Below are 13,519 nucleotides of genomic sequence, written 5' to 3' on the forward strand. Positions count from 1 at the left end.
TACCAACACAGAGTTGTCATTCTTTTTTTGATCATGGTTGTATACAGGATGATAGGGAGGTAGGAGAGCATGGTTGCTTGTGGCTCTTTGTTCTCATCAGTCTCACCTTCAACTATTTCTGTACCCTCCTCGTCTGTTTCTTGTCTTTCTGCTGTAAAGCCTGATTGTTTTTGTTCAGTAGTTCCTTCTGGTCCTGAATGATTCAGGTTTTATTATTAGGCAAACAACACATCCTCTTGACCGGGACTATAGTGTCTACTGGAAATTGCTGTAGTCTGTCATGTTTTTTATTTATCCCATAGCCGGCTCATGTAACACTTCTCAGCCTGTGATCTTATAGCAGATCTTCAGAAGATCTTTAAATCTTCCTCTGCCTCTTATTACCATCTTCTTTGTCAACTGCCTTAGGACAGTAGGCTGGTATGTAGCTTTCAGTAGAGCCAGGTTCTGGTCAGCTCTTTCCAGTGGAGGATAGGCAAATTGAGTGCATGCACTCTTCACACATTGTTCAGTATTCAGTATACAGTGTTCTGTATTCTTTGTCAACACACTTCACAAGCCAATAAAACTTTTTGTAATCTATAATCCATAGAAATCCCAATGAGTGAGTTTGATAAGGGTGTTATGTCACATGACACTTCAATGTCACTTTCAAATGGTGCTTCTCAGTGGAATGTAACCAAAAGCCATATAATAACAGTGAATTCCCTCAGCAGATAATATCAGTGTAACCCATCAGCCAACAGTTCAACTTTTGAGCAAATGTGATGCTCCTTCACAATGTCGTGTCCCATGTTACACCAGTGAGACATCTGCATGACCTTCACTGCATCATCTGTATGGTCTCATCATTTCTTCAGGGATATTGAACGTCATTCTGGAGCATTGCACAGATTTTTAAAACAGAACTGACTTGCTTTTCTCCTTGGTTATCTGTTCTGAATGTAGATTGCATAATAATTAAAAAACAGATTACAACTTAGAAGTAAGAAAAGATAAGATAAATAAACAAAACTAACATAGGTAAATAACGGTTCTTGAGTCAGGTGCTGTTGTAATCAGCGTGGCCTCTTAGAAGCTGCCATGTGTCCAAATTCTGTACTAGGGACATCCACAGGACTGAAATATGTGTATGTTTATTTATTAGGTGTGTGCGCATGCCATGTGCTGTGGACTCTGTGAAAGTTACACATGCTTCAGTCAGCTGCACCCCCACTTTGGACCCCACACACTGCTCCATTACTTGCCATCATGGATACACAGTGCACATACTCAGAGGACTGGGTTTTCGTCCTCAACAGGTACAGACAATGATTATAAAATATACATTTTAATTGTATTAACTAAATGTATTAATTAATGTTTTTACTTGTAAAAAATACTGATTCTGAAATTATATATACTATTTGAATCATTATAATTACAACAAGTATAATTAGAAGCTGTATTAATCTAAATAGAATTTATTTGATCATTTTTAGACTTATGAAATATGAAATATTTTTATGTTTGTCATTTGCTGTGCGTTATTTTTAACAAGCTCTTGTGTATAGGCTCTTTTGTAAAATTTTGCTATTATTGTCATTATTTTGTTTTGTGCAGTGAATGATTAAATAGTAAATGATTTTTGGATTTAATGCAAACCATGCAATACAATGGCTCAGTAGTGATAGTATAATACATTTATTTATTTATGTATTTAAGCATTCATATATTTGGACATTTATACATTTCGATAGTTGTGCATTTTATACATTTTGACATTTATATATTTTGTGTCAATATATGTTAATAAAGTGGACATCTATGCTAACCTTCCATTAAATAAATGTTTGGCTGGCATATTATTATTCTTAACTATATATAAAACAGTAAAGAATAATAATATGCAGTGTATATACATATAGTATACAGATATTTAAAGATAAACTGGGATGTTATATAAATGATAAAATAAGTGATAATGATAAGTGATATGATAAGTTATAATTATATAATACACAGGGTGGAAAAGAACTGCATGGTGATAATAATAATTAATAAATAATAAACAATAATAAGCAGTAAAACATCAGTGAGACATGAGTGACCTAGTGTTGTAGAGTAGAACTCAGTAAGGTGATGGTTGTGGGGAAAGTGCTGACACTATACCTGTTGATTTTGGTGCAAAAGGCCCTGTATTGCCTTCTGGATGGAAATAAGTGGAACAGTTTATGACTGGGATGGGAAGAATCCCTGATGTGTTGTGTGAACATTTACTTTGCTGAAGATTATCAGTGACTGGTAGTTGGGTGGAAATCATTCAAACACTCCACAGTAGAATGTTTAGGCACTGGTTGAATGGTTGTAGCATTATAAAAGAGAGCATTAGACCTGTACCAATTGACCAGCAAAAACCCTAAACACACTCAGAAATTAGAAAAATATAAAAATATAAATAAAATACAATAGAAAGAAATAGAAAGATGCTTCATACATGCCACATGTACTTTACAGCACAGTGAAAATCTTTCTACATATATCCCAAGGATGTTAGGAAGCTAAGGTCAGAGGGCAGGTGCCGCTGGAGCACAGATGGCTCTTGCTCAAGGGCTCCAAAAGTGGTAGCTTGGTGATACCAGGGCTCGAACCCCCAACCTTCCGATCAGTAATCCATAGTCTTATGGACAAAACAAACAGACAAAACAAACTAACAAAACAAAAGTAAGACATAAACAGACCTACACATAGGACTACATACAGTGCAACAACACAATCACAGTGTGTTACGGTGCAGTACTAAGCAGTACATGGAGCTAATGTTGATTTGGAATAAAGTGCATTGTGAGATATTGTATTTAAAAAACATATGTGCAAAGTTTAGTGCTCAAATCATCAAAGAATACAATTGTAATCAAGCAGATTAGGTTATCTGTAAACTGAAGCAGAAGGGACTATTAATTTGACACATGAAGAGTCTCTCAATATTATCCTCTTATAGATGATAGCGTTTTGACAGGAAAATGTGTTTTCTCTCACATGCAGCACTGGCAGAAAACACCAGTCTTGAACTTCATGAAGATTCCCTTCCATTTTTGTAGGTGCTGAAATGTATTCACAAGTAATGGTGTAGCAGACTGAAGAAAACTGTCCACTTCATTCAGAACACACTCTTACTCTTTGTAGAAGTAGGCTGTAATTTTATCACTTGTATGGTTTGCCTCAGTTTTAACATCTGGTTCATCAAAATCTGGAGCACTGCTTTCTAAAAGTTTATTGAGCTCTTGTTTTAGAGTGAAGATTATGTCATCTTTCTGCACATCTGGTATGTAAGACAGGGATGTGAAACAGTTGCTTTGAGATACTTTTCACAAAGGTACTGTAACTAAAAAAATGCAGCAAAGCTGAGGATGGCATCAACTGAGTTAACAATTTTGTAGATTGACTTGTTTCATTGTTTGGAAATTCTCAAGGAGGAAGTTCATTGTTGGTATCAAGATGTAGGACATCTACAGCCTTGGACATGTCGCAAAGTATCTAAAAGCATACTTTATAGCTAAAATATATGTAATATTAATAAATGTATAAATTTAAAATCTTGAGAAATATCCCCACTGTGGGACAAATAAAGGTAACGGTATATCTTAAATAACAGTGCAGAGTAATGGAGACTGTGTTAGAGAAGTGAAGAAAAGAGTGCAGGCAGGGTGGAGTGGGTGGAGAAGAGTGGCAGGAGTGATTTGTGATAGAAGGGTATCTGCAAGAGTGAAAGGGAAAGTTTATAGGACTGTGGTGAGACCTGCGATGTTGTATGGTTTAGAGACAGTGGCATTGAGTAAAATACAGGAGGTGGAGCTGGAGGTAGCAGAGCTGAAGATGTTGAGTTTTTTGTTGGGAGTGAAGAGGATGAACAGTTTAGAAATTAGTTTATTAGAGAGACAGCGCATGCAGGACGTTTTGGAGACAAGATGAGGGAGTTGAGATTGAGATGGTTTGGGCATGTGCAGAGGAGGGACATGGGGTATATCGGTAGGAGAATGCTGAGGATGGAGCCACCAGGTAGGAGGAAAAGAGGAAGACCAAGGAGGAGGTTTATGGATGTGGTGAGGAAAGACATGCAGGTAGCTGGTGTGAAAGAGGCAGATGTAGAGGACAGGGAGGTATGGAGACGGATGATCCGCTGTCGCGCCCCCTAATGGGACAAGCTGAAAGAAGAAGAAGAAGAAGAAGAAGAAGTATATCTTAAATAAACCATGACATTTGTCAAATTCTGTCCTGGGTAAGAACACATCTGTCACTGCTACCTCAACATCATTGGTTACAGCCAACTAGAGTGAATAGCAAGCACCGATCGTTTCCCTCATCTTTTGTTTTTTATTTTTTTCAGCTAAAAACACACTAAAATTAGAGCCATTATCTGGAGTCCTCAACACCACTTTGTTTTGAATGGCAAACTACCTGTGGATATTCTCATGCATGCCTGCAAGTATGTTCTTGCCCTTCATCCTTTTAGAAGGCTAATGCCCTTTAAGAAATGGTCTGAGTGAATCTATACAGTGAACAGTGATTCAAAAATAGCCCTTGTAATTAACAAAAAATGCATCTTTAGTTGTTGCTACAAATGGCTGCTCAGATAGAATTTTGCATATATTTGCATTATGTAAGAATATTGATCATCAAGCATCTTGACTGTTGTTTTTTTATACACTGAGTAGATGATCCCCCTGAATCCTAAAAAGTAAAATCGCATTGTTTTGCCTGAGACATTAATGTCACATATGTCATAAAGTAATGCTGAACTGTACTTGGTGATTTTGAGTATGCTTTCTCTCTTTTAGAGAGAATTATGAGATTCCTTGTGAATTGCTGCTGTGTTGTCTTTAATTTCTTTATTTAAGTGGGATGTCGACTAAGATAAGAATAAAGAATAAAATAAAAAAAACAAAAACAAGCAACATTTTACATAATTTTTAATTTTACCTTTTTTAGTATTTATCAGGTTTAAGTGTCATTATTTCTCTCAAAATTCTATAGCTAATATTGACAATATTGACAATGTGAAAGAGGTTTGTTTGAAATCATGCAGCCTTTGCTCAATACTTTGTTGAAGCAACTATGGCACCAGTTACAGCCTCAAGTCCTTTTAAATATGATGCTACAGGCTTGGCACCTACATTTGGGCATTGTTTCCTTTTCTTTTTGCTGAACCTCTCAAGCTCCATCAGGTTGGATGGAAAGCATCAGTGCACATCTCCATTTGGGTTCATTTGGGTTCAGTTCTGGAACATAGAGTCATCCCATAGCCACTCCTTTATTATCTTGGCCATGTGGTTAGGGTCGTTGTCCTGTTATAAGATGAACTGTTGCTCCAGTCTGTGGTTCAGAATGCTCTGGAGCAGGTTTTCATCAAGGATCTCTCTGTACATTGCTGAATTTATCTTTCCCTTGATCCTGACTAGTTTCCAACTCCTGCCTCTAAAAAACATCCCCACAACATAGCACCATCATGCTTCTCCCCAATCGCTCAGTTTGGACAGGTGGTCTGCTGCAGAAAGAGGGAAAAAACTGATGCACAGTCTGGATGTGAGGCCCGAATGCTTCGCAATCTCTATCCTGATGGCAGAAGGGTAAAGAGTGTGTGTGATGGGTGTGTGTGGTCGTCCACAATTCAATTAGCTTTGCGGATGCAGCGTGTGCTTTAAATGTCTGTGATAGAGGGGAGAGAGACTCCAATGATCTTCTTGGCCATCCTCACTATCCTTTGTATGGTCTTGTGAGCCGAAATGGTGCAGTTCCCAAACCAAGCAGTGATGCAACTCCTTAGGATGCTCTCAATGGTCCCTCTGTGTGGTTTGAGCTGTGCATCGCTACACACTTGTGAGTAAGCAAAGTAAATAGCATGGGCTAAGCACACAGCCCTGAGGGGCCCCAGAGCTCAGTGTGGTGGTGCTGGAGATGCTGTACCCAAACCAGACTGACTGAGGTCTCACAGAAAGTCCAGAATCCAGTTGCAGAGGAATATTTTCAGGCCCAGTAGACTCAGCTTCTCAATCAGGTGCTGAGGGATAATTGTGTTGAATGCTGAACTAAAGTCTAAGAACAGAATTTCGTAAATACTGTATGTGTCCTTATTGTGGGGATTATTGGGATAAATGCACACCATTCACCTTGACTGTTGATTTTTGTAAAGCTGCTTTGAGACAATGTCTGTTGTGAAAAGCGCTATACAAATAAACTTGACTTGACTTGACTTGACTTGATTGTCCGGGTAGTTGAGGGCCAGATGAGGGCTTGGTGATGACAATGTCTGTGGAATGGTTTGGACGGTAAGCAAACTGCATGGGGTCTAGTGAGGGTGGTAGCTGGGTCTTGATGTGCCCCATGACAAGCCTCTTAAAGTACTTCATTAAGATGGGTGGAAGTGCAACGGGACGATAGCTAGTAGAAGTTGTTCAGCGCATCTGTGAGGGAGGCACCACGATCACAAGCAGGAGAAGTTTTCTTTTAGTTCATGATCACCTGGATGCCCAGCCACATGCATCAAGTGTCTCTGCTGTCTTGAAAGTGGGCATGGATTCTCTTGGTGTGTGTGTGTGCTTCGCCTTTCTGATAGCACAAGACAGTTTGGCCCCTGCTGTACTTAAGGCCTTCTTGTCCCCTGCTCTAAAGGCAGAGTCTTTAGCCTTTAGTAGCACACGCACCTTTTCAGTCATCCACGGATTCTGGTTGGAGCCTGTGGTGATGGTCTTGGAAATGGTCACGTCACGTCATGGTATTAGTGCACTTGCTGTAGCAAGTCACTGACAATGTGTACTCCTCCAAGTCGGTGAAGTCGCCAATGGTTTCAGCCTCCGTAAACATTTCCCAGTAAGTGCATTTAAAGCAGTCATGAAGAGCAGAGATAGATCCCGCTGGCCCGATTTATACCTGCTTCTGATCTGATCTTGCACGCCTGTCGAGTGTTCTGTATGCTGGGATCAGGGATGTGGTCTGAGTAGCCGAGGTGGGGGCAGGGCTTTGCCTGGTATGTTTGTGTAAACAACATCCAGCATGTTTTCCCCTCTGGTTGCAAAGCCCACATATCAAATATTAATACTTGCGAGCAGTGTTGTGCTAGTTACTAAGAAATAGTAACGAGTTACAGTTACTAGTTACTTCATTCAAAAACTCAATTACTTTTACTTACACCAAAAAGTAATGTGTTACTGTTAAAAGTAACTTTTTTGTTACTTTTTTAAAGAACGTTCTTTAAAGTTCCCATTAATGCCCTTTTATGTGTTATGGTTTATACAAACACAAAACTGACTTAAACACAAAGTAATTTTTTAACACTTTTTTTTAAGTCAGACCAGCACAAACTAAATATATCACAAGGATTTCTGAAATAAATAACAAAACAAGCTGAATAATATATTCAGAATCAAAAACTAAAGTGGCTTCTGCATCATAAAAGTTGTTGTGCTGAGCTCTTAAAAATGTTCCTTTCCACAGCTTAAGTATGAAAACTATTAACAATGTAGAACAGAACACCGGGTTAGCTTCTAGCTTCGCTGAGGCATGGAGTTTCTGGAGGAGCTTCGACAGATTGGAGTTGCTGCTATTGCAGTAGATACGACCTTCGAACCAGAAAGACACAGCATACATTTGACTAAAAGGTTTTTGTCTTTATGCTCAACTAAAGTGAAATAATGAGCATGTTTCCACTTTGAGAAACTCGTCTTGCCTCGACTCGCCATTACTGCCTCACAGACCTGAATAAATGGAGACGCCCACAGTGCGTCTTCTTCGTGTTTACAGTTGTTCATCCTACAATCCTACAATGCGTCGCTGCTATAAACAGGTTAGATTATAGGCTACACTTCAGCCAAAATTAATTCAATTAAAAAAGTAACGGACAACACACCATACGATAACGGTAACAGAGTTACTTTATTTAAAAAGTAACGTGTTACAGTAGTAGTCACTGTCAAAAGTAACTGCGTTACAGTAACGCGTTACTGCCCAACACTGCCTGCAAGGAAGTATGTTATACAATGACTATATTTGATTAACATTGTTTACCAATTATTAACTGAATATCATCCAAATAATAGTAAATAGGTTAAGAAATAAGCTTTGAGAAATGCAGTCAGACAGCTGTATTCAAAACAGAAAATCTTTTCCTCAGCGAACACTGATTATACACTGATCATAAGTATATGTCAACATAATGTCTATTAATAAGAAGGCCAGTAACATTCTATATGCGACAATAAACTTCAGTGTTAGTTAATTATTTTTAAAGTAGTAGAGCCGCTATCACACTAGTTAAAAAAAGTTACAATGTGCACTGTTGTAAATTTTGGTCTTTAGATCTTGTCTTATAGAGGTGTATGGGAATGTACATTGGACACAGAGTTATAGCAGGGTCTAGCTATGACAGAGTGAGACTGCAGCTGCATAAAAGCTTTTCTGTTAAAAAACTAGTAACTAATGTCTTGACACTTAAATCAGTGACTGTTTCCCAAACATTAACCTGGAAGACTGCTCATTAACTGTGGGGTTTTGTAAGAAAAAAACACTAGCCCCCTGACACGAGAGGTAAATGTTTTACAAGCAATTATTAATATTTTATAGTCAATGCGATCAATATATTGCAACTGGTTTTATTCAAAACTAATGCAGTGTGGATAAAATATGTGTGAAGGGGTGATGCGATCAAATATTCTGGTTCTAGTAAGGACTCTGGCTTCTTGTTAATGCACTTACTGAAACATCAGTAAGCCAGACATTATATTGTCGACCTAGCAGTAACAAACAAATGACATTTTTCTGTATCTTATAGTTATATAATTTTTTCTTGTAGGAATATTTTTTATATTTCTAGTAATATTGTCTACATCACCTTTAAATGAGAGACTGGCATCAATCACAGCAAGGTCTTCCTGCCACAGATGATTTACCTATCCAGAGTTACATCATCAAGTGTCCTTAAAAAAGGAAATGTCATACATAAAATCTTTAACATAGTCATCAGCCACATTATTTATCTCGGACTGTGTTTCCGATTGGTTCACAGAGAACTGTAGAGTTGAGCTGTGTCAATGGAGTTTGGGACCATGCGGTGAGCTGTGAGCTGGTGGACTGTGGTCTTCCTGACAACTCTCATGTCTCTTTTGCTTCCTTCACCTGCCCCTGGGGTACTACTTTTGGCAAGCAGTGTACCTTCTCTTGCAACCCACCCTCGACATTGCAAGGTAACATTCTTAGTTTTTTTATATTTTCATTTTTTGCTGTGTTTTTCTTTTTAGGATCCAGAATTTCAAGTATGCTTGAAGTCTGATTTTATTCATTAGAGCATTTATAAGTGCAAGCGAACACTAAGTTAGTAAGAAAACAGCTTAAGATTAAGAACATGTTTTATGTTCACTAGAGATTCCCATGGAAAGGAGCTTTGTGTCACTGTGTAACTATGCTAAATGAGTTTGATGATTTTGATTATAACATACTGAGTACCTTTCAAACATTGTTTTATTCTGGACAGGTTTGCTGGGGATGTTCTTTGTATGTGTGCACCAATCATTTGTATTGACAGTTTGACTTTTTTTAAATTCTGTACTTTATTAAATGCAGCATATACACAAAATACACGAGAATGCAATTGATTTTACACAATTTAACAATCACTTATGACATGATTACTTTCTGCTGCTGAGAATGGCCCCACATGAGTAGCCTAGTGTTTGCCCTAAGAAAGAGTCAGCTGTGGACTGGTATCACATGGACCACCTAAAGATGTCTTTTCTAGCTTGGATAGCTTAAAGGTTGCACTGCTACAAACTATATACAGTGAATAACTGCATCTGCCTACTATAGATATAAAACTAAAACCTTGATGCCTATATTTGAAAACTTACCAATACTTGATATAATATTGATATTAATATCTATAGTATAAGCTGTACATCTATAATAGAAAGAATGTTTGATTAGTAAATTGAATAAAAAAGAAAAGCAGTGAAAGGGAAGGTGTAAGATCATGGCATGTAAGGATCCCATCCAGGTGACATAAGAAACAGGTAAACAATTAACTGAGCTCCGGGTTTTCATTTATTCATACAGCACTAAACTTTGTGGGTGTTTAAGATCTGCAAAAGCATAAAAAGTCAGACATTGGAAAAACTAAACATAATAAGACACAGGCAATAATTTCTTCGCAAACTGGCAACCCGTGCCTGCTTTATTGCTGTGTGATTTATTTCTCAATAATTTGAACATTTTACAAAATGCTCATAATATGAATACAGTGCCTCAGGGTCTCGTATTGTAACTGCTTCAAAGAGAAATCCCAGATGGGAATCCTTGCTAATACTAAAGAGGTGTAGCCTTCCACAACCTTTGTGTTCCCTGACGGCCCTGTCACCAGCTAATACGGCACACATCCACATTATGGTTAGCTACTGCAGGGCCATCCACCAAAAATGTTTATTACTTTAAAGCAGGAGAGTCAACTGCTTTTTGCAAAAGTGGGTGTGGGTGCAGGTTTTCAATCCTATCGAGCTAGAGTCACACCTGATTAAAACTTTTTACAGTGGTGATCATGACATTCAATAGATTCTCAATTGTGGATTTTGCTTGGTACAAATGAAAACCATGAAATCCCTTTCTCAGTATGACTGGACACCCATCAAACACTCTTTCTTTACTCATCTAATGTGACAAAATGAGAAAAAAAAAATGAAAGTCCATACTCCTTTAATAGGTTTTTATTTATCTGGGCCTAAATCTCAATTATGTGACCTCATCAAATTCTGTAGTTAACAAATAACCTCAGGTGACAGCAAACAGCACATCAGATTTTAAAATGTAGTGTTTTTTCCCACTATATAAATAATTCAGTCATTAGGTGGGAAAAATAACTCGTAGACCCAAATTTTACCAACAACAACATGAAGTTATTGATTTCTGTATAAATTTATTGATCTCTTACATTATTTAGTTCATTAATGATTGATGGCATTCAAATGTCAATGAATAAAATAAATAAATACAGCCATGTTTTGTGTACTTTTGTTTTTCTTAAGATCGCACAGCATCTTAATTAAGTTGAATTATCACCTTCATCGCCAAATCTTGATTTAGATGTCTATTTACTGGTGTTCTTGGAATCAGATGTCTCAGTGAATGATCCAATTTCTACCTAGCTTAAGTTACTGGACATGTGGCCTCACATTTGGGCCAAGAATATTCTGGTACATTGTTGTCTCACTGATTGGAAGTTCTGTTTCTGTTAATAGGTTTTTTTTTGTTTTTTTTTCATTCATTCATTGTACATGATGACCAATCGACTGCACCCTGTCCAACTTTTATTTTTATTTTTTTCAGATGAAATATTGCAAATCTGGTTAATGCTGGCATGTTTCTATTTTTAAGAGAATTGGCCATTTCTGAGCCAGTCTACTATGAATAACATATTTGTTTTGTCTTTTTATGATTGCGCCTTCATCAATATGAATAATTACTATACTTTTAAATGCCTATAGGTCACATGATATAGCTCTGGAGATTATTTATATTTCTGAGCAATAAATGTTTGGACATTGGTCTGAATTTGCTGGGATACTTGCTCCTGGAAACTGTCTATATACTATTATTTATACTGTTAAATAGTTAATTTTAGATTGTTTGGAGCAAGCCTTGCAATCCTGTAACTGCTTCTCCAATCAATCATGGCTGATTCTTCTAGTTGTTCATGATAATTAACCCTGACCCTAATCTTGTTCATTTAATTGTTTACATCAGGCTGCTAAAAACTCTTTTAATGACTGTGTGGAATGATGTGTGTGCCTATTTTCCCACCTGTTATTAATATTATTATAATTTTTTGTATTATTATAATTGTTTTGCAATCACCTACTGTATGTTTATTTATTTTTTGTTGAACTAAGTGAGGACCAACACAACTGTTTAAACCATGATGACTAAAACGATATAATTCATTTGAAAATGCATTTTCTTTTTACCTAGTGTACAGTAAAAAAGTAATGTGGGAGTAACTAATATGGGAGCACAACTAAGATATCAGTTATAGTATACAGTACCAGTCAAAGTTTGGACACACCTTTTCCTTCAGTGTTTTTTCTTCATTATTATTTTATTCAACATTGTACATTAATATGTAAGACATCCAAACTATGAAAGAACATGTATACAATTATGTAGTAAACAAAAAGTGTTAAAGAACCCAGAATATTACTTGAAATGAAGGTCAGTCAATCTGAAAAATCTCAAGAACTTTAAAAGTACCCCCAAGTGCAGTCTCAAAAACCATCAAACTGTCCTTTTATCTGATGAGTCCAAATGATAGATTTTTGTTTCTAACCGCTGTGTTTTTGTTAGACATACAGAGGGTCAATAAATTGTTCCTGAATGTGTGGCTCCCACAGTTAATGGTGTGCTTCACTGGTTGGTGGCTTAGTCAAAATTGAGGGTACACTTAACCAGCATAGCTGACACAGCATTTTGGAGCGACATGCCATCCTATTTTGTTTGCAATTAGTGGGGCTAAAAATCTTTTTTAAAAAACAGGACAATACCCCAAACACAAATCTAGGCTATGAAGGAGCTATTTGTTCAAGACGGAGAGTGATTGAGTGCTGAATCAGATGACCTGGCCTCCACAACCACCTGATCTAAATCCAGTTGAGATGGTTTGTGGTGAGTTGGATCAGAGAGTGAAGGAAAAGCGGCCAACAATCACCCAACACCTCTAACTCATAAGATCGACTGAGAAAATACCAATAGTGTGCAAAGCTTTCATTAAAGAAGAACGTGTCTGCTTTGAAGTATCAAAAAATATAAAACATATTCTTATTTAACATGTTATTTTAAAATATTTTGTTTACTGCATATTTCTTTACATGTTTCTTTTGTAGTTTGAATGTCTTCAGTATTAATGTACAATGTTAAAAATAATAAAAATGAAGAAAATACAGTAAAGGAGAAGGTGTGACCAAACTTTTGACTGGTACTATAACTTATATCTTATTTGTGTTGCCACTGTCAGAACAGAATTTCGACATGTTTCTCCTTTATCCACCCAACAAGAGAAATGATTTCACTCCTGTATTGCCTATTTATCTCCATTTATGTTTGGCTCAAGGTTTCACCTTCTACACATAGAATATACCCTGCCACTTTTTTCCATTTCAATGGCATCATTACCTCAGATCGCAATTATGCACAATTCATTAATTCTTAATAAACCATATTTATTTTACTTACACTACCACTGACAAGTTTTTGACAGTATTTACGATATATTTTGAACTATGGAAAAGTATATAAAGGTATAAGAGGTGTTTTGTGTCTATTTATTGAGCACCAATTAACAGAAATGTAATAATCGAAGATTAAAAAGCCAGGCATACCATAAAGAGTACAAACACCTATTTGAATCATATAATATTTTATTAATAATTACCCAAATAACCTCTATTCAGGAACAAGAATCAGTGAGAGTTGTTGTAATGAAATTAACAGCTTTTGCCTTTAGAGTTTA

At 36.8% G+C, this 13,519-nt stretch overlaps 1 protein-coding gene across 1 annotated transcript in view; it reads left to right on the forward strand.

Annotated features, from left to right (window-relative positions):
• Positions 1–13,519, forward strand: part of pappa2 (pappalysin 2) — a 73,730-nt gene that overhangs the window by 41,935 nt on the left and 18,276 nt on the right. The window contains exons 15-16 of the mRNA XM_046851380.1: positions 1,148–1,301; positions 9,038–9,215. Of these exons, the coding sequence (XP_046707336.1) occupies positions 1,148–1,301; positions 9,038–9,215 (332 nt within the window). The remainder of the gene's footprint in view (positions 1–1,147; positions 1,302–9,037; positions 9,216–13,519) is intronic.

The sequence above is a fragment of the Silurus meridionalis genome, chromosome 6 (genome assembly GCF_014805685.1).
Source record: "Silurus meridionalis isolate SWU-2019-XX chromosome 6, ASM1480568v1, whole genome shotgun sequence".
Taxonomy (NCBI): Eukaryota; Metazoa; Chordata; class Actinopteri; order Siluriformes; family Siluridae; genus Silurus; species Silurus meridionalis.